Source organism: Myotis davidii, unplaced genomic scaffold (assembly GCF_000327345.1).
Source record: "Myotis davidii unplaced genomic scaffold, ASM32734v1 scaffold266, whole genome shotgun sequence".
NCBI classification, from domain to species: Eukaryota; Metazoa; Chordata; class Mammalia; order Chiroptera; family Vespertilionidae; genus Myotis; species Myotis davidii.
The window spans coordinates 2,410,201-2,430,237 of NW_006300032.1; the positions used below are offsets into that span (position 1 = coordinate 2,410,201).

At 40.7% G+C, this 20,037-nt stretch overlaps 1 protein-coding gene across 1 annotated transcript in view; it reads right to left on the bottom strand.

Annotated features, from left to right (window-relative positions):
* ARFGEF3 (ARFGEF family member 3) overlaps positions 1–20,037 on the bottom strand; it is a 127,273-nt gene that overhangs the window by 49,657 nt on the left and 57,579 nt on the right. The window contains exons 6-10 of the mRNA XM_006776223.2: positions 13,618–13,740; positions 10,114–10,156; positions 7,622–7,700; positions 3,305–3,409; positions 2,136–2,469 (exon numbers count right to left, since the gene is read on the bottom strand). Of these exons, the coding sequence (XP_006776286.1) occupies positions 2,136–2,469; positions 3,305–3,409; positions 7,622–7,700; positions 10,114–10,156; positions 13,618–13,740 (684 nt within the window). The remainder of the gene's footprint in view (positions 1–2,135; positions 2,470–3,304; positions 3,410–7,621; positions 7,701–10,113; positions 10,157–13,617; positions 13,741–20,037) is intronic.

Below are 20,037 nucleotides of genomic sequence, written 5' to 3' on the forward strand. Positions count from 1 at the left end.
TTACCTTCTCTAATCTAGATTTATCAGTGATAAATTAGATTACATATATGAATTCCCACATTAATCTTGTATTTATTACTCAGTTGTTTCCAAATCTGGAGGGAAAGGGGACTGAATAATCAGGCCTCTGAAGAACCCTCAGTATGTTTAATGTCAGCTTCTTCAGGTGGGAATGAGGGATATGAAGTCAGTGGTTGGGTGTCACAGCTCTGATAAAGATTAGGAGACTCCTAAAGCTGAACCATGGGAGAGAGAGAAGGAAGCAAGGTGTATTTTTTGGGGGGAAAGTGAAACAGAAAAGAAAATATACTTTGAAAAACAAACTGTCCTGCGTGTCTTTGATGAATATGTACAGGGGGCATATGGCAGAGCGAAAAATTACAAAGGAAACAGGAAATAATACACCAGGGTTCAAACTCCAAAAGGCTAAGCAAACATCCTGGGTGCCCAGTGGTTTTGTGTGCATAAACCCAGCACATTTCGGTTTCTAGGTTACCAGCCTTCCCAAATTGTTGGCGCTGTCATAGTAAGTGGAGGCACTGCTTTACAGAGCAACCTGGCCCACGTCAGCCTGCTGTGTCCATGGGGCAGCACTGCCTGGACACGCTATGCTACCAGATGCTGGGCTCTAAGTCCGTGCTTGCCCTGCAAAATAACCTTGGGAAGCTAGAACATCTATGAAAAAGGGGAAACATAACTAATTTCCTTTACAGTAGTCAAGACATTATTTTAAATGCATTTAGACACCTACATACCCTGTAGGCAAAGTATTTTTAGCATTCAGGTATCAAGTGAGGTATCAAGTGGCTCTACCATGGGTAGTAACAAATCCAGGGCCTGTCAACTCGGAGATTGCTGCTGCTCACAAAATACCCTCTTTGCAAATGGTCTGTTTTCAAGCCCATCTGTCATAGTCAAAATACATTAAACGCTTATTCTGATTCAATCTCTGCAGTGTCAGGTACTAGGGGAAACATACAAAAGCAACACATACAAAAATATATTTAGGAGACAAGAAGTTTGTTCCACACTGAACTGTGAAGCAATCAGTGTTTTGCCACATATAATCAATTGTAAGTGGTGGGATGGGATTTTAAGCGGAGCAAAATCAGTGGTTTGAGGAAGCAAAGCCATAAAGGAGGAGGATTTTGACAGCAAAGAGGTAGCTGTATTAGAACACCTGGGTTCATGTTTTAACTCTACAACACACACGGACTTGGGGCAAATAGCAACTTCTTATGGAGCCTCAGTTCTCCACCTGGAAACTGGGCATATGATCTTCCTAAGGGAGACTGTAAGTAAGCCAATGTGAGGTGCCAGTAGTGTCTAGCCTATTGTGATCAAGCAGTGAAGTGGAAGTGGCCGATAGGACTGGGGGAGTCTGAATAGAGGCAGGAAGGTGGGAATTGAACAGAACGGGGTCGGTCAGATGGAATAAGAGTGATCCTGGGAAAAGAGAATGAAAACCGAACAGTCTAGAAACTTAGCAGAGGAATTCAGACTTGAGAGATGATAAGGAGTTATTTGAGAGTGGGAAAACTGTCAACAGTGGTGATTTATGAACCTAAGTTCAGAAAGACAAAATGAAGACAAGCAAAAAACCATGAAGAAGCACGCTGGTATGGACAACCTTTATATTCTCACCAGGATCATGTTTGGGAGATACAAGGCCTAAGAAGGGATGGGGCGAAGGGTCCCATTAGTAATACTCTTTTCTGGATAATGTAAAACCTGAGTATAAAATTTTGAAATCCAATTTTGGCAAAGATGAGTAGATAAACACATCTGCACAAACAGTGCCCAAGGGAGCAGAATAGAATCTCAGCCCAGGGCCCAATCAGATGCATACAGCTCAGATTATCAAATGGCTTTGTATCAGTGAGCACTTATACCCCTCCTGACCCCTGCTCCACATGCACGTGCACACGTGTATACACATAACACACACACACACACACACACACACACACACACACACACCCCTCAACCCTAAAGAGACTACCTGTTACTGGATAGAGTGTGGTAGCAATGAAGTCCGAGCAGGTAATTGGTACACATGTTCCAAGTGCTTCTTGCTTAAATATACTGTGCTCAGTCCCTGGCATGCGCAGTGGTATTCTTTGGTGCATCCCTACCTCTTTCATTACTTTGATGGCTTCCACCCGGTGCTGGGGTGGGGGGTAGAGCAGCATGCGGTGATAGAGGGACTGGAGCACGGGCTTCATGGAGTCCACCGACCCCACCAGCCGGACCAGCTCGGCTGCAATGTAATAGATGGTCCGAGCCACAGGCCCGCTCAGGGCAGGTGCGGTGGAGGAACAGCCTGAGCCCCGGCCATGGTCGGAAATGCCTGGAGACGCCGAGTCTGCCTCCATGCTGGCACTCGTGCTGCTGCTGTGAGCAGAGGTGATGGTTTTGTCATGAATTGGATTCCCCAGGATCACGATCAGAGCAGGGCAAAGGTTTTTCCTGGGAAGAGATGGGGAGAAAAATGAGTTTCACTACAAGCCAAAGGATCAAATGTGAATACTACCCTGGGTGCAAACACAGACGCCACACAAATGACTACAGAGTTGGGTTCTTTATTGTTCCTTTTTGCCTACGTCCTGCCTTAGTTTCCCATGTCCCTCCATCATTTGTGAGTATAAGAATAAAATACTTTTTCTCATAAGTCAAGCTACGGTTAACTAAATAAAATATCAAGAGAAGCACCAAGAAACCATCTTACACAGAGAAATAGACTAAAAATGTGAAATAGCTCAGTTATAAAGCTTCCTTTCCTATAAGTAACAAAATTATTTTGAGAAGTTTATTTAAAATTCTGACACATATCGTTCATATTCCTCCCTGTGGATAAGCCCAGGAACCCAGAGCAATTAGCTGGCTGCCTGCAGGCCCCGTCTCTTATGTGAATCTCTGACTATGACTAAGTGACTAGTATTCGGGCTGAGATGGAAAATGTACCAGGGCAGGGCTAAGAATAATGTTCAGTATTTCTTGCTCCTCCCCCGCCACCCCGCATAACTTTCTGGAGCCTTTATATGCTTTCAGAACAAATGAATAACCTAGAAAATAATTTTCTCGTTTCTGAGTCTCACGATCCAATGATGTAAACAATTTGTAACAGGGCCTTGGAGGCCTATTCTGCTGCAGTAATCATCAGTTTCGCTCCGGTGCATGTCAGCAAAGCAGCTTCCCTACTTTCCCTGCGAGAACATTTACACAGATGAAAGGCCTGGTGGGTCCACGGGCACAGCGGGAAAGAGCAAACCCTCGGGCTGGCGTGGGGGTGGGGGGCGCTCACCAGGTCAGGTCTGTGAAGGCCCTGTGCAGGTGCATGGAGGAGGAGCAGCTGCTGAGCACGGACAGGATGCACTCCAGGTACAGCAGCTGCAGCTGCTGACTGTCGCTGCAGAACAAAACCAAGGCAAGTTGAGAGGTGATGTGTGGGAAACACTTGGGAAAATGGTAGGCATTACAGAAATGTTAGTTGGGGGAAGGGGTTAGTGTTATAGGTTGAATGTGTCCTCCTCTCAATTCATATGTTGAAATCCTAACCCCCAATACCTCAGAATGGGACCTTTCTGGAGATAGGTTCTTTATAAAGGCAAGCAAGTTGAAGTGGTCATTAGACTGGGTCCAAACCTAATAGGACTGGTGTCCTTATAAAAAGAAGAAATTTGGAGACAGGGATACACAGAGGCAGGATAATGTGAAGAGCCATGGAAAGAAGGCAGCCCTCTATAAGCCACGAAGAGAGCGTTGGAATAGATCCCTCTGCCCTGAGTAGGAACCAACTCTGTGACGATGCTCCAACCAGTGGAGCCACGCGGCCAGGGCTGGGATGCACATTCTCATACCCAGATTACGTCTGCTGCCTAACCCACCAGAATTAGGTAAGGAAGAATTTAATGCTCAACGACACATTTTTAAGACAATTCATTCAGAAATCCTGAGTGGAATGAAAACGTTCAGTAAAAGGAGAAACTTGTTTTAAAAAATAATTTTGGTTGTCTCTCTTTTCTCCTGATTTAAAGTGAAAATATGCCCAAAGGAAGCTTAATGCCCTTAACAGTTCAAATAACTTCCAGGAGAAGGGGGCAGAAGGAAAAGGCAAGACCAGTGACAGGCAGACTCAAAACTTAAGGAGACAGGAAGGAAGGGAAGTTAATACCAGACCCCACTCCCCGCCAAAGCCCAGGTCACATCCACACAATGGCCACACAGCTGCTAGACAAACTATCGGAAGAAGGGGCTGGGGACCCTCACTTCAGTGCTATGTTAAGGACCTTGGTGACACAGCTCGGTAAAACTGACATTATGCTTTAAAACCAGTTGGAAAGCTACAGCCTGAGGGAGAAATCCCGCCATGGCCTATTAACTAAAGAAGATTTTTACATTTTTGAAGGTTGTAAAATAAAACCAAACCAAAAATGAACAGGACACAGAGGTAGCATGTGGCCCTTTACAGGAAACATTTGCTGACTCAGAGATCTCCCTTGTCAAAAGAGAACTGTACAATGATAAAGATAATGCGATGATTTTGAGAAGGGAATTCCACTCCGGTTTGGATGTACTCTACAAAACCCTCAGAGGGTGGATGGAGATAGGGGTCAAGGCTGAGTCTCCTCCAAAATTATTCTTTGCCAAGAAGAGAGTGGTGGCTAGGGAAGAGGAAGAAAGACAAGACATGATTAGCCACTCTTGGGCCAGGGATGGAATTCCTGTGTCTGTACACTTACACCCACAAGCTTCCCTGAGCAGTCCAGGTTCCTATGAGTATCTGTGAAGTGGCTGTGGCAACCCCCAGGCATCAGACTGGATGACAGGGGGAATGCATTGCCAAGGTAACTGGCCTGGGAGTCTCCTTGGAGATCAGATGTGGCAGCTTTTCTGTGGGTTGCAGCACCTGGAAAAATAGGTGCTAATGACCTTACACGAATCATGTCATTAGAGGGGCTGTCTGAAACGTAAGCACTGTCCATGCAGGCCCCTCACTACACACACAAAGGCACGTGCAGTGTGAGTGTGTGTTTGTGTGTGTGATATTTGTCTGACTCTAGACAGAAAAATGTGTAGGATGCACAAGGCAGAAAGGAGCCAAAAACCAGCCAACTCTTCCAAAACACACTAGAGAAAAATCCGCCCGCGCAGGAGGGTGAGTCATTTTGCCTGGTCTTTCGTTTGAGCATTTCATGGCTGGCAGGCTGAGTGTCTGCTGGCCTCATTTTCTGCTCATCTCTGAATTTCTTGCAGGTGCAGGACCCATGGAGAACAAGTCTCCTGAGTGGACCAGGAGCCTGTGGGGGCTAAGCAGCTGCCCGTCCTGGTGGGACTTCTGCCAGGCAATTGGGCGGCACGTTCTGAACCTCCAGAGTTTTCTCTTGAACCATTCTGACTGTGCTTCCCCTACAACAGTTCAGATTCCGTTAGAAAAGGGAGAGAGGGACTTAAGCCACTGTGTGAGCAGTGGAATGGAATTAGGACACACGAGATGAGCACAGAACAGTGTTCAGGGATTCCAAGACTGCTTTGGTGCAGATTCTTCCCTGACATTCTGTGTGGGGAGGAGAGGGGGGTGGTGGGAGACGAACAGGGAGAGAATGAATAAATACATTCCTAAGCCCAATTATCCTCCCAAAAGTTCTTGGATATAAGCATCATGTAACTCACCCAATATAGAATTCTATTAATACCGTATCTCCAAGGCATTCGAGTTATTCTGAGTACCTGAATGCATTCTCTGGATCTTCCTGAGAGATTGAACATGTCATGGATACATATCTCTACAGAGCTAAAGTCCTAGGAGGTATTTTGGAGATAGTTGTTGAAGGTACGTCCTGACCATAGCGTGATTTCAGAGAAAGAAGATATTTAGAAGATAAGAGAGGTGTCAAGTTTAGCTAACAGAAACACATGGAGTTATGAAAATAAAATCAGAAGAAATGGTAAGAGGTGTTAAAAGTTAACAAGGAGAATTAACACAACTGCCAGAGTGACAGTAGCCAAGCGCATGATAGTACCTGACCAGGTGGACTTAAAGGTCTTCCACTGAAGCTGTACTAAGCATGCTGCACCCTCCGATTCTTTAGCAATAGAACCCCCATCTTAGGGTAATAGAATCATGATGGGAAAGACCAGATTCAAACAAGGTAAACAGTATCCAGAGGCAGAAATGAGTGCATTGAAAAACCAAGCAAGGAAACTATTAAGCTGAATTTCACAATATGCCTAAAGTATCTTTGATCCAATGTCCAATCAGAAACCCTAGAAAAACATATACATGTCACAGGAGTTACTTTCCCCATTTAAAGGCACTTACTTGATGGCTGCTTGTAGCTCTCTAGTCATATGGTTCAAAAAGATTTTTTTTAAGGAACTGACAGAAATCTATGACTTTTAGTTTCTAATCTGTATGTATTTGCAATGAATGTTTGTGCTATATGTTTTCCTAATAATCTACAGTCAAATTTCTGATATAAAAAGCTCAATGTTCCAAATGCATCATAAGCTAGAATTAGCACTGGCAATGCTGAAAGGAAAAAGACCATTTTAGAGCTAATATTTGTCAAGTCGTTACTACATGCTAGGCACTGTGCAGTTGAAAAATTCCACGTACACCAGAACTTCTTATAAGTTATCAGCACTGAATGTTTATAATAATTGCAACAGGCATGAACTTGGATGGTCCCAGGTAAACTAGGTCATGTGGTCACTCTACACATGTAGCTGATGTTAGAGACATCCATGTTTTAAAGAACCATGAACTTAAAGCCCTTCCTGGACCTAGGTGAGGACTCTTGCCTGACCAATCAACAAAGACATACTTTAATTTACCATTTGCAGACACACAGACTCATTCTGACTTATCCTGATGGCTAGTTTTGGGTTACTAATGGCAAATTACCATGAGTTCCCCAACTTTTCTAGCACTTAAAAACCTTTAGCGTTTTCCCTTAGTACACTACTCAGAAGAAACAAAGTTTAGCTTATGGGTTTTCCCTTGCTTGCAAAGTAGTAAACATAGCCTTTGTACTTCTCCAAGTTTTAGTGGTCTTTGTTTTATTCCCTAATAATGATAAGACGGGGGTAGAGGGTACAGAAAAAGCATCCTTGACAGCTGATTAAATTAAATTGGCATAAAAGTGAAAAGTATATAAAAGTCAGAGTAACATGTTCTTTTTAAAGATGTGCATGTGAGCTCAGAGGCTCAGGAAATGTTCAGTGAGACAGAGAAAGACTACACAGTCCAACTCTGCCTGTAACAGAGGAGAAAGGTGCAACAGTGTGATGAGACTCAGGTCACAGCTGGGATATGTCCTGGTGAGGACTGGCCTTCACAGTGTCTAGCTCTCAGCCAACAGTCTTTCCATTCAGATCCATGCTTGAGGGACTGACTCTCTTTGCATTTTCTCATCAGAAAGTTATATCCATCAGTAATAGTACTGGGTGATGCAGGCTTGCCCAAGGTCACTGAAACCAATTCTCAGAAATTAATACCAATGGGAGGAGCCATCATCCTATACTCTGCCTATATTTTGCAGAGTATATTGTTAAAGACAAAAGTCACTTTGGTAATAGACTGTTAGTGAATAAGAGCACTGATTCGGAAGGCACTTACTTGATGGAGGCTTGTAGCTTCTCACACAGAACAGTGAGCACAGAGACGAGGTCGTCACAGAGGGCCTCTACGGTCGTCCCTGCAAACAGGTTATTAGACATCAGCAGACGCACTTGAAGGTCCCTCAATGGTCCTTCCCATCCTCCTTTTTATGTTTTCAGGACTAAAAAGATGATTTTTTAGATGCTGACTTCCTTAGGCCACCAAGGAGGTGTAACACATTTTAATATAATAACTCCTTTCTAAAGTAAACCACTCAAAAGATAGTCTAAGAAGAAAGTAGGTTGTTTCTTATGAAATTCGTTCACACTTAATGAAAAGACATTTAGGTAAGAATCACCACAACTGACAATGATTTTATCAATGTTTAGGCCAGTAGACTATCTATGTGTCCCTTATTCTGACCTCTTGTTTTTCTGGGTTTTGTGGAGAATTGTATCCCAACGTGATAAAATATGGCAGCATTTAAGAAAGGTGGGTGTTTCAAACTAGGAAGCTAGAGAAAGAGGGCAAAACAATTTGGTCATCATCTTCACCCACTTAATTTGTCCGACATCCTCAGAGCTCCGGTCTTAATGGAGCAACAGCAAATGTCAGAAAAAATAAAAAACATGTTCAAATCCTGAAACCAGCAACAAAACTCTCACAGAAGCACTGGAGTGCACTGGGAAAAGGCTGACATTTGGAATCGACCTAAGTACTGGTCCACAACTTGCTGACTGCATAAGCTTGGGTAAGCGTCAGTTTTTCTTGTGGTAAGATGAGATAATACCCATTACACCAAATAATTGGGCCAAGGAAAGTAACAAGTGGGAGCATTTGTGTGTGTGTTTTTTAAAATAAAAAACCTGTAAAGATCTATACAAATGTGGCTAAGTATTTGATGAATGTATAAATAAATGAGTGACCATGAAGTCAAGGAAGATGGAGGAAAAAATGGCCAGAGTGTAAGAGAGAAATAAAAGTAAAGTTGGAAGAGGGAAGGGGAAAGAGAAATGCTAATCCTTAGAATTTGTTATCTTAAATTCAGGGAGGAAAGAAAGGGGAGAGAGAGAGAGAAAGAGAGAGAGAGAGAGAGAGAGAGAGAGAGAGAGAGAGAGCGAGGGAGGGAGGGAGAGAGAGAAAGGTAAAAGGATAAAACATGTTAAAATAAATAAAACTGCCCAGCTGGTGTGGCTCAGTAGTTGAGCATTGACCTATGAACCAGGAGGTCATGGTTCGATTCCTAATCAGGGCACATGCCCAGGTTTTGGGCTCCATCCCCAGTAGGGGGCATGCAGGAGACAGCTGATCAATGATTCTCTCTCATCACTGATGTTTCTATCTCTCCCTCTCCCTTCTGCTCTCTAAAAATCAATAAAATCATTTAAAAAAATAAAACCCATAAGTAGTTTTTAAACTCAATTTTAGATAAATTTCAAATGAGTCCATCAATTTTTAAATATGTATCTTTGACCAAGAGGACTTTGAACTGCTTTCCAATATATAAAGTCATTCTACAATAAAGTGAAGATGTTATGGGAACTGCAATTGCCAAAGGGGGAAGAAAGAGGGGTAGAAAATGTTGGAGCCTATCACTGGGAGCATTAAAAGGTGAAGAGAATCTGTAGCACTTCTAGTCCACAGCCCGAGAACATAGCGAGATGTGGCTAAAACAACCATCCAGCAATGATTTAGAAAATGACTTCAGATACTCTTCTCTCGTTCTTTTATTTACTCTTTTTCTCCTCATTGTGGCTGTGTATAGCTCTCCCTCCCTTCCATTCCCATCTTCTCTCTACTCCACCCCTTCTCCCTGTTAACTGTCAAAAATATCAAAAAGGGAAAATTTTCCAATATTTTTAAATCACTTAATAAAATCTGATATAAAATGTACATTTCCATTTTTTACAATAAGATGATTTGAATTTTTCCATATCTCTTTCCAAAACAATACTACCAAACATTAAAAAAAAATCAAACTGCTTATCAATTACATGTAGACCTCTGTTTTTTTCTTTTTCCTGTGGGGTCAGAATGAGAGTTCCTTACCTTGATTCCTATCCTTCTGCATGATTCCTTGTGAGATGACTCCTTTTTCATATCAAAAAACTGGTACTTCACAAAAATACTTCGGGTGCAATAGCACTTTGTACCAATCAGGGGTTCTACCTCCCTCCATCTCATTCTCATTTTAACAATTAATACACCCGATTTCATAAAGAACGGCGTAACTAAAAAACCAGCCTCCAACAGGAAGGTCTATGAAGAGTTCCTTTCCCTCTCACTGTTGGACAGGAACAGGGGTGGCTGGCATAAGAGTGCAGGAACAGAAGGAAGACAACAGCTGGTTTAATCATACCATGTAAGGCAAAGCTGAACAGAAGCTACAAGGAGAGAGGTGGACTGCCCTGAGAGCTCTACTCATCCCTACATCCCCACCACCAAGCACATCGGAGGCATTCTAGTACTCACTTTTTAAACTGAGAACTAGCGAAAATCAAATTCAATACCTTGATTCCCGAATTCCTGTGGGACATCCGGGTTTTCAATTATCTAGTAAGGGAGACACACACACAGGACAATTAGTAGATTCAGGCAAGAAAAAACCTGGACTTAAACAATGGAAAATTCTTAGACATAAGATGTCATTTTGAGTGCTCTGGGCTCAGCTAACTCACCTAAGCTCACCCTCCAGGTCTTGATAGCATTTCATTATTCATGGTATTTAGGAAAACATATGTCTGGAACTGAGCTTATCAATTGCAAAAATAATTCATTCAAGAGTCCATAAACTTCCTGGGAGTTTAAACCCCATAATACACTATCTCATTCCAGGTGCTGAGCTATGCCTGGGGGCAATACCCACCTAAACATCTGAGTTGCCTTTGCAGGGATAATGATATTTCCCAAGGTCACAGACTACACTCTGGCACCTGAGGAAATCAGAGTCTTAGTCGTAGAAGGATCTGTTTCTGGACTTCAAAATCCAGGTCCAAAGATGACTGCTGGTCAGAAGTACCAGTTTCCTAATTGATGGGTGGCATATTAATTTCCAACTGTCTGACCAGACCAACTAGTCTAGGCTATCGCTTGGTAGATCCAGAACTATCAAGGTAGAGACAGAACCTTGAAGGAAGGGAGAATAGGAAGGGAAAGGTACTTACAAATAGTTACACGGACTTCCATTGCAGGGAGAATTCCATGACTACTGAGCCAAGAATAGGAACTAGGCTCTACAGTCTCCCCAACACTTAGCACAGGGAGATAAGATAGTAAGAGGGCATTTTCATTTAATCACCTACAAGACATATAAATCATCCTATGGCACTGTTTGTCTTTAAACTTGTTATAGGAACATATTTCTAGTATTCTCTGTTCTCTAAATTGCAAGCTCAGCTGCTTCCACACATTCTTTGTGAAATGCTAACCTGTACTGGGAGGTGTGGTGGGATGCAGGCAGACATTAGGTTGAAGGCACAGTTCATGTTAGTGCTTTTGGTGTTCTAGATTGATTTTCTTTCCATAGAAATTAAGTCTTTCTAATTCTGAGATGGCCTGCAATGTCTTTCCAGTGATGGGTCACGCTGAACACCACACAGATTCCCCAGGTAATGCTCAGTGTCCCGAGGGAGAACACATAGCCTCCTTGGACCATGCCCTTTAATGGCTTTTTAAAATAACCGTTCTTAGGTGGCAAGACTTAGTCTCTCTAGTAGACATCACAGATGCTCTGAATATTAGCATACTGAGCACTGAGTCTTTCTGGGACATGAAAGGATCTCCAGGGACCGCATGAGTAACAGAAAGGCAGTAATAGGAAACATTAATTTTCTACCTAGTTTGGGATCTTGCCTCTGGTTGGGGTGAGTCCAGATGGTCAGTGATGAGCAGGGCCAGAAGGCTGATTAGCCACACAGGACAGAGGCAAATAACCCTTGGGTTTGATCCAGCTCTTACCAACTATACCTGGTTACTGTTCTTACAAAAGAGCAACATGAGCTGTAAGGCTGAGTCATTTGGAACCTAATAATCTCCTACTTAAAATTTTAAAAATAAGATTAAATGACTAATATAATTGAAATCACTTTGAAACTACAAAGTTGTATTGAAATATTCCATCTCAAAACATTAAGATATCGTTACTAGTCTAGTATTTCACTATGTGGCTATTTAGCAAAGATGGAATATGATTGACTGTATATGAACATGATAATTTTCAACATCTTGGATTTATTTCCATTAAAAATACTTTTTTCTCTTAATGTTTTCTATTTATAGTTTGAACTTATTTTAAACTAATATTGTCACACCACCACATTCAAATGCTAGCATACATTAAATAATTTTAACAAAGAGTAAGCTAATATAACAAAAATACCTAAAATTTGCCCTAGCTGGTTTGGCTCAGCATCAGCCTGTGGACTGAAGCGTCACGGGTTTCATTCCGGTCAAGGGCACATGCTCGGATTGCAGGCTCAATCCTTAGTAGGGGGCGTGCAGGAGGCAGCCAATCAATGATTCTCTTATCATTGATGTTTTTTTCTCTCTCTCTTCCTCTCCCTTCCTCTCTGGAATCAATAAAAATATATTTTAAAAAATTTAAAATTAAAACAATTACTTTTTAAATAGAAACTTGAACTTTGGATATAGAAAATACAAAAGAAAAATATCAATATTAGTTTTTATCTGATTACTGTTTGTTTTTCCCAACACTGGCTGCCAGAGCTCAATTAATCACCTGGGCTGGGACTCAGGAGAGCAGGGATTAGCTCTGGCTCTCTCACTGTAAACTCATTAATTTTAGATTTCAATTTTATCTCTTTGGGCTGCATGTCCTCATCTGTTTTTATGAGGAATGAAAAAATTTGACCAGATAACCTCAAAAGTTCCACTCAAGTCCTGCTTTCGTGAGACTTTCTAAAAATTACATAATAATTGAAGTTAAAAGTTAGCACTATTTGAAGTTAAATATAAAATCTCAAATTCTAAAATTAATTTCTGAGCTATTTCAGATTGTGACTGACATTTCCCATTCTAAAACACAATAAAATGTTCACTTCAGAATACTTTTTGCAGATTTTAAAAGAACTTTAATCTGAGTCCTCACAGAGGCAGATTTAAAAAACAAAACACCAATTTTGAAGAGGAATCATCTCCTCATTAACGTTCCCAGAAGATAATTTATGCAAGAAGCCAATTACATTTATGTTTTCCCTGGAAACTCATTTTAGACAATCTGTTCAAGTTTAGAGCAAAAAGCCCCAGGGTGTTTTGATGACAGAAAGATGACAAGTCCAGCCTCACTCTCCCAGTGCCCGCAGGTGAAGGAGACCGCCAGTCACGATTCTTTTTTTTTAAAAATATATTTTATTGATTTTTTACAGAGAGAAAGGGAGAGAGATAGAGAGTTAGAAACATCGATGAGAGAGAAACATCGATCAGCTGCCTCCTGCACATCTCCTACTGAAGATGTGCCCGCAACCCAGGTACATGCCCTTGACCAGAATTGAACCTGGGGCCTTTCAGTCCGCAGGCCGATGCTCTATCCACTGAGCCAAACCGGTTTCGGCTAGTCACGATTCTTTAGTTAGCAAGAAACCCACAGATACAAGCCTTAAAGCATGTAATTAACTGCTATTAGTTCTGAATTTATTTCTGGTATTTGTTAATATGTTATAATATTTTCATATAATATAGTTTTAATCTAAGAATTAAAAAAAAGACTACAAAAGAAAAGCGAATTTCAAAATAATGACTAAAATAAAAAGACAGAAGCTGTAAGGAAAAAACTCCCAAAGCTTTGGAGTGAAACAGGCAAATATATATTTAAGGAGCTTAATTTACATAAATAAATGTTCTTCAAAACCAAGCCAGCCCTTCCATTGTTTCAGTAAGGCGCAGGCCTGGCAGAGTGTGGGGGTGGGGAGCTTGTGGGTGGGGGATGTGTAAGGTGGGGGACACATACATGCGGTTACACAGAGACACTGGCAAGGCTGTGATGAACGTGGGCTCACCGTATTCTCCTGCCTTTGTCGTAACTGTAAAGTCAAGTCACTCAGCATCTGACTGAGAGTGGCCCGCACAGCAGTGTTTATACTGCGCTGGTGACAGCTACATGTGTATGTCTCAATGCACACCTGGTGAAGAGAGAAGACAGCAACATACACGCTCCATGGATATCAGGGTATTACCAACATGCTTTGGAATTAGCCGGAGAGGATATGAAATTGCTCTTAAACAGAAAGTCAGCCTGGTTCAGAACCAGCTATCAGTGAGTCCTACACATATTTTAAACCCCTGAGCATCTATGTTTTAAGCATGTAGGAAAAGTATTAGTTCCCTACAGGTTGTCCCTCTTAGAAGCTCATTCTTCTGAGCACCAGAGGAGAATGCAACGTAGTGGTTTTTAGATATGCCCAGGAATTCTGTCTGGGACAGACTCAGGTGGCTGGAAATTAACCAGGAAAAGCTCCCTTCAGGGCAAAATAGAGCAGAATTTACTAACTCCTGAGTTACCAGGTGTGGGGAGAGGACAAGTGAAGCCCTTGCTGCTGCTCTATGAACAAGCCTGACCTTGGGTTAACTCTCTCTCCGTGTTCTCCTGGAAACCTGATAAAGGTGGACGTTAGCTGTGTTACTAGGCAGCATGGCTTATGGGAAAATGTCCCCTGATTACCAAGCTGTATTTGAATTGGGAAAACTGAAAACTAACTTTAAAAATCTAGTAAGGAGTCACAGGTTTGAGCATCCCTGAGTGACCCTTGTCATAGCTCATGTCCTCTGAGGGAACGCTGCACGCTCTGACTATGGAGGTACAGAGATGTTGGCTCCTATATACAGTACAGTTGATCCTGAATAACATGGGCTTGAACTGCCTGGGTTCATTTACACATGAATTTTTTAAAAAACTTATGGTATTGATATAGTACAGTACTGCAAATGTATTTTCTCTTCCTTATGATTTTTATTAAGAACATTTTATTTTCTCTAGCTTACTTTATTGTAAGAATACAGAATATAATATAACATTAACATGTGTCAATCAATTATTTATGTCATTGAGAAGGCTTCCAGTCAATAGTAGGCTATTGGTAGTTAAGTTTTGGGGGAGTCAAAAGTTACACCTGAATTACCTATTGCATGAGTGGGTGGTGCCTCTATCTCCTGTGTTGTTCAAGGGTCAACTTTAGTTGAAACACGGGGCTCCTAAGCCAAGGTGACTGCACCCATGAGGGGCTCTTATCTTCTTGCCCCTAAGCTGACATCTGAGAGCCAGAGCCTCCCCTCAGTATTGGTGTTAGGATGCCTGGGAAAGACAAACGCCTCCGTTGACCTGTGTCTGCTCCCTGTTCTGTATCCCGCCGAGGGAATATGATGCCAGTTGTGGCCTATTCGTGTCTTGTGAATCTGAATGGCCAGTGGAACCTGAGGAGGCTCCCTGATGGCTGCAGCATGGAGAAATCCCAATTTTGGGGGGAAAATTCTCTCACTTGAAGATGCTGCTGCTCAATGTCATGACTTTTCAGATTTTATTGCCTCTAGTTTCTCTGAAAGGTATAGGAATGGGCATAACAATAAATGCATACTATAAATTGGTCCACTTTTTCCTCTCCATAATGTATGTAATCCTTCCCATTTTACCAAGCATATTTAGTCCTACAAAAAGAAAAAGGGGTGTAGTATGCCTAAATTATTTTTCTAGGAATAACTCCAAGATTATCTACATTGAAAATACTAGGTTCTCACCTAAATGGCAAATTTAATTTGATGGTTGATAACTGAGACGGGAGAGAGACTAAATGTTAATCTTTGTTGCTGCTAATGCTTAAGCTAGAATTTTCTGTCAGGCCTCTCTGTAATTGCCTTTTCGGTAAAATTAACTAAATGAAAGTAAATATTTTCTAACAGTTAAATATATCTCCTGTTAAATGCTTAATATTCCAAATGAGCATTTAAAACTCAAAAGTATATTTGGAAGTTGGCTTAGATTTATTCATATTATGTGAAAAAAGTAAGAGCAAGTTTCAAAATATTTGTTTTTCAAACTACCATTTAGGGGAGGTTAACTTCAAACTCATTTTCTCAGATAATCATGGATTGTAATGTACTCGAAGGCACTATTTATACATACTTAGAAAAAAGGTGTTTTAATCCTGAAAGGCCTTTATTTCTGCATGTGATAAAATGGTTTAAAAGCCTTGAAAATACACCTAAATGAGTGCACTGGTTCACTTTGATGAAACCAGATTCTCTATAGTGTACTTAGGCACTCTGGTACTATTTATACCTCAGAATTCAAATTTTCTTTAAATCTTATATTTTCCCAAGATCATTATAACTGTGATCTTTCAGATTGCTAAGCTTAAATTTCAGGAGAAATTTAAAGTCTCAGAAGCATTAAAGATAAAAGAGTAGCTATTTTGAAAGCGGAACTACATACTTCATGTCAATATAAATACAATTCTACTGAATACTAAGAGCCATACCTTCCTTAAAAAATTACATCAGTCACTTTAAACCCATGAAAGAAAGCACACATGAGGACCTAAATTTTAAGTAACACAAACAGCACTGCATGCAAAAAACTTCCCAGATACCAAATGTATTCCAACTTTTAATGTCACCACCGTTTTCAGTGTTTAGGGAAATGACTTACTGCAGGAGGCATTTTATTAAGGGAAAAGGTAAGGAGTTTACTCTGCTTTTTTAGAAAAAGGATTAATCAAAGGAGCTCATTTTGCCCATGTTGGGATTATAAATACTCATGTGACCAAAGGGTACCTTTTTAAATGTAAAAATGAGCATGTGTATGATAACTTGCTATCTTTAGATGCCCAGAAAGAAATGCTTTCAGCTATCCTGACATCTTCTGAAGAAACGTTTCTTACACTTGCTATAAGAATAATAATAAATTGGTAAAGTGATAAAGATTCATAGAACTAGGGTTTCCATGATAAACCTGACCATTGTATTAAAAGGCCAATGAGTTTTCACATTATGAATGGTTTTCTTTTTCTACTATGGGGCAGTGCTAAAATGAGCACATTGAATCAGAGAAGCTAAGAGAATACCAAGTCCAAATGCAGGCTGAGTTTCTGGGAAAGAGCTCATCAATTTCCTCTTTTCGTATCTCCAATGTCACTTCTATGTCCCATGCCCTTTGCTTTCGTAGTGTAGAATTGACATTTAAAAAGCCTCAGTTCTGGCTCTCTGCCAGAGGCTCCAGGTACCAAGTCCAATACCTTGTGAAAAGCCATAGGCCCCTGATCACCAGGGGACGCACGAAGACACAGGGCAGTGAGGAGTTTCATAATGGACATTTTGATCATTTCATGCAATTGTGGACATCCAGGTTTACGGCATGCTAAACACAACTGAGAGCAAAAACAAACTGTTAGTGAAGCAAATTAAACTCCGACAGCAGAAGGAAAAAAACAAAAAGCAAAGCCAAGTCTGCAAGCCATATATAGCAATAAGAGTTTTATGTCATTAAGTAGACTGATAAATAACAGTACTAGGTTAAACCCAGGGTGGAATCACTATTATTAAATATGAAGCAGCAAGTGGAATGTAGCAGATATTCAACATTGGCCAAAGTGGTAAGTTTTTAAAAAGCTTCCACAATAGAAATTTGCTGAACTTTGCAAAATGCATATGAGCTTCACCATGTTGAGTTGTGCATTTACTTTCTCTTTCCTATCTGAAGGATTAGTGGTGCAGCTTTGTCAAAACAGTGCATGGTACTGAGTAATAAGTCCCACAAAGAGAAGAGCTAGCAGGTTTCCAATTGGAAAATTTTTATGGAGATAAAAATAATTTATGGTGATAATAATAAAAGGATCAGAGATTTAACTGCAAGAAAGCAGAACTGTCTTTTATATAGGGAAGACTATGAATGCTTGTTGATCACATTAGAAATTAAGAAAATTTTGATTAACACTACAAGTCTAAACTCTGTTGAATCACATTGACAAGTCAGTGACCAGGCTGTTCCCAGCTGAATGGCAATAACAGGTGGGTATGAAACAGGAGCACCTCAATAAGTGGGTCCCGCTGATGCAAACGCACAGGCACACATACACACAAGGGGAAACTGAAAGTCTGATCACCATGCTTGTGTAGGAATTTTACTGGTTTTCCTTTTGGATCTCAGTTAGAAGGAAACTCTTACCATGCCCAGGCATACATGGACAACTCTAACGGTTACTTCCCTCTTCTTCTTCCTCATTCTTCTTGGCTTAGCTGACATGTTAAAATGGATTCCGATACCTCAGCCCAGCAATCCCTGCACCTTCTCAGGCAGAGCCTTCTGCTTAGTCTACACAGGGTCCACTGAACTCTAGCCTCTGCCCTCCGAGCCAGCCCAAAGGAAGTAGAGAGGAGCTCTGCATTGCTCTGTGTCTTCTAATTCTAAATAAGTCCTTCAAGAGCCTTGCAAGTCAGAGATTAAAGGCAAGTGTGGAAATTCCTTGCACAAAAAACTAGTTTGCTCAAAGCCCATCTGGCAGTAAGTTGCCAAAGATCAGAAACCTCAGAGGAGTCAAAACAGTCAATACAGAGACTTACGCACAAAGAAGAAAGTGTTTCCAGAAGGCAAAGTGGAGAAAGCAGTCCCTTAAAATGGGATTTCTTTACTCCAATGGCCTCAGCTGGTTTGAGACAATGGTTTGGGCTCCTTTGGCCATTCATTTCTCTTGCCAGGAGGTAGGGTTACTCCTCCCAGCCTTACAAGAACATAGCAAATAAGATGCTTCAAAGCGAAATGGATCAGGTCATCTGTGTCATATCTGGAGACTATCTGCTCCTTAACTGTAGAATACTTTATTTGAAGTATATCTCAGAAATAGACTTAAAAAAAGTACCATTGAACATTTCAAGGGTTGTAAGTCAGCTCAATTTAAAAATACTTTCATGACAACCAGAATCATTACATTGAAATCTTTGGAGGCAGATCTTGGGCCTCAATGTTTTTGAAGGTCCCTGGGGTAACAAGTGGAATTAAACTAAACTCCAGATCCTGTGATGGTAACAACGCTCAGAAAAGGTAAACTGTGTATCAAAATGTAAAGATACTCAAGAAAGTGGCATATGACTTATAGTCACTTGAATCCATGGTCACACAAAAAAGGTGAAATTCATCAATACTTCTGCTTCACATGAAAAAAGACCATAGAGCCATTATCGAATTAAATGCCTTGGTAAAGGTCTCAGGTGGGTAAGACTCCTAAGAATTTCAGTCGGTTGCCATTATTACTATGGCAATATCCTAATTCTAAGACGGAGGTTACCAGGAAGCAATATTACATAGTGGTCAACAGCACATATTTGAATATAAAGAGTCTGGATTTGAATGTCTAGCTAAAGAACCTTAGACAAGCAAATGAACCTCACTTTTTCTGGGATTCTTTATCTAGCTTGGTTGTGGTAAAGATTAAAAGAGAATGTATGGGAAATGCTACTATTGACATGCCCTAAGGACTCAACTATTATTAGCAAATTTTACTAACCAGTGTTTTGGAATTGAAGGATGGATAGATGATAGATAGATGAAAGTGAAAGAAGGTCCCTGAAAGTAAGAATCTTAAAAAATAAAACAGAGGAGACTTATGTAATACTTTAAACATTAAAGAATTTAAATTTTAAAAAATTTAAAAATAAAACAATAATCTTTGAGACAAACTCTGCTTGAACCTGATAGCATGCCACAGAATCAGAGACTAGAAGTTTCCCACGAGTCAATAAGATCAAACCAGAAAAGAAACATTTACGAACTCGACTTTCTCACTGAGAAAATGCCATACAGGAGCCTTCAGCAGGCATGTTCTTTCCAATGAAACAACATCATTAACCATCGTCAAATTAACTTCATAGACCTTCTGGTTTTGGCACCACCTCTTTCTTTAACCCCAGGACCTGGGCAATGTTATTTCCACAGCTTTTCCTGTTAAGATAACTAACCTGGAAAACTCAACATTATCTGCTCATTTGACCATAGCAAGAGAAATCTTGGGCCCAGCTTTCAATCAATAAAGAGAAGAATTATGTATCCATACAGAGTTTTAGAAATGATAATTCAGGAAAATGAATAAAAAACATATGTTGGCTATTTCGTAATTGCCCATTTCTAAATTTGGTGATATTTCTAATTCCTCCCGTATCGTGGAAGACCCTGTACTGAAAAAACTTTCATTACCGCAGTTTAATTAAGCAAGTTAAGTTAGTCACACAAACGAAGGCTGCCACCTTCCTATTTACATTTTAAATGCTTAATGATCCTTGTAAAGTTTCAGCGGTACCTTGGGGAAATAGCCTCATTTTTCATACGTAAGTAAGTACACATCCCATTTCCTGACCAACAGGTTTCAGGATAAGCACTATCTCTGAGTAACGGTCAGTGCACAGCAGACAGAGTATGAAAGAAAAGAAAGTCTGTG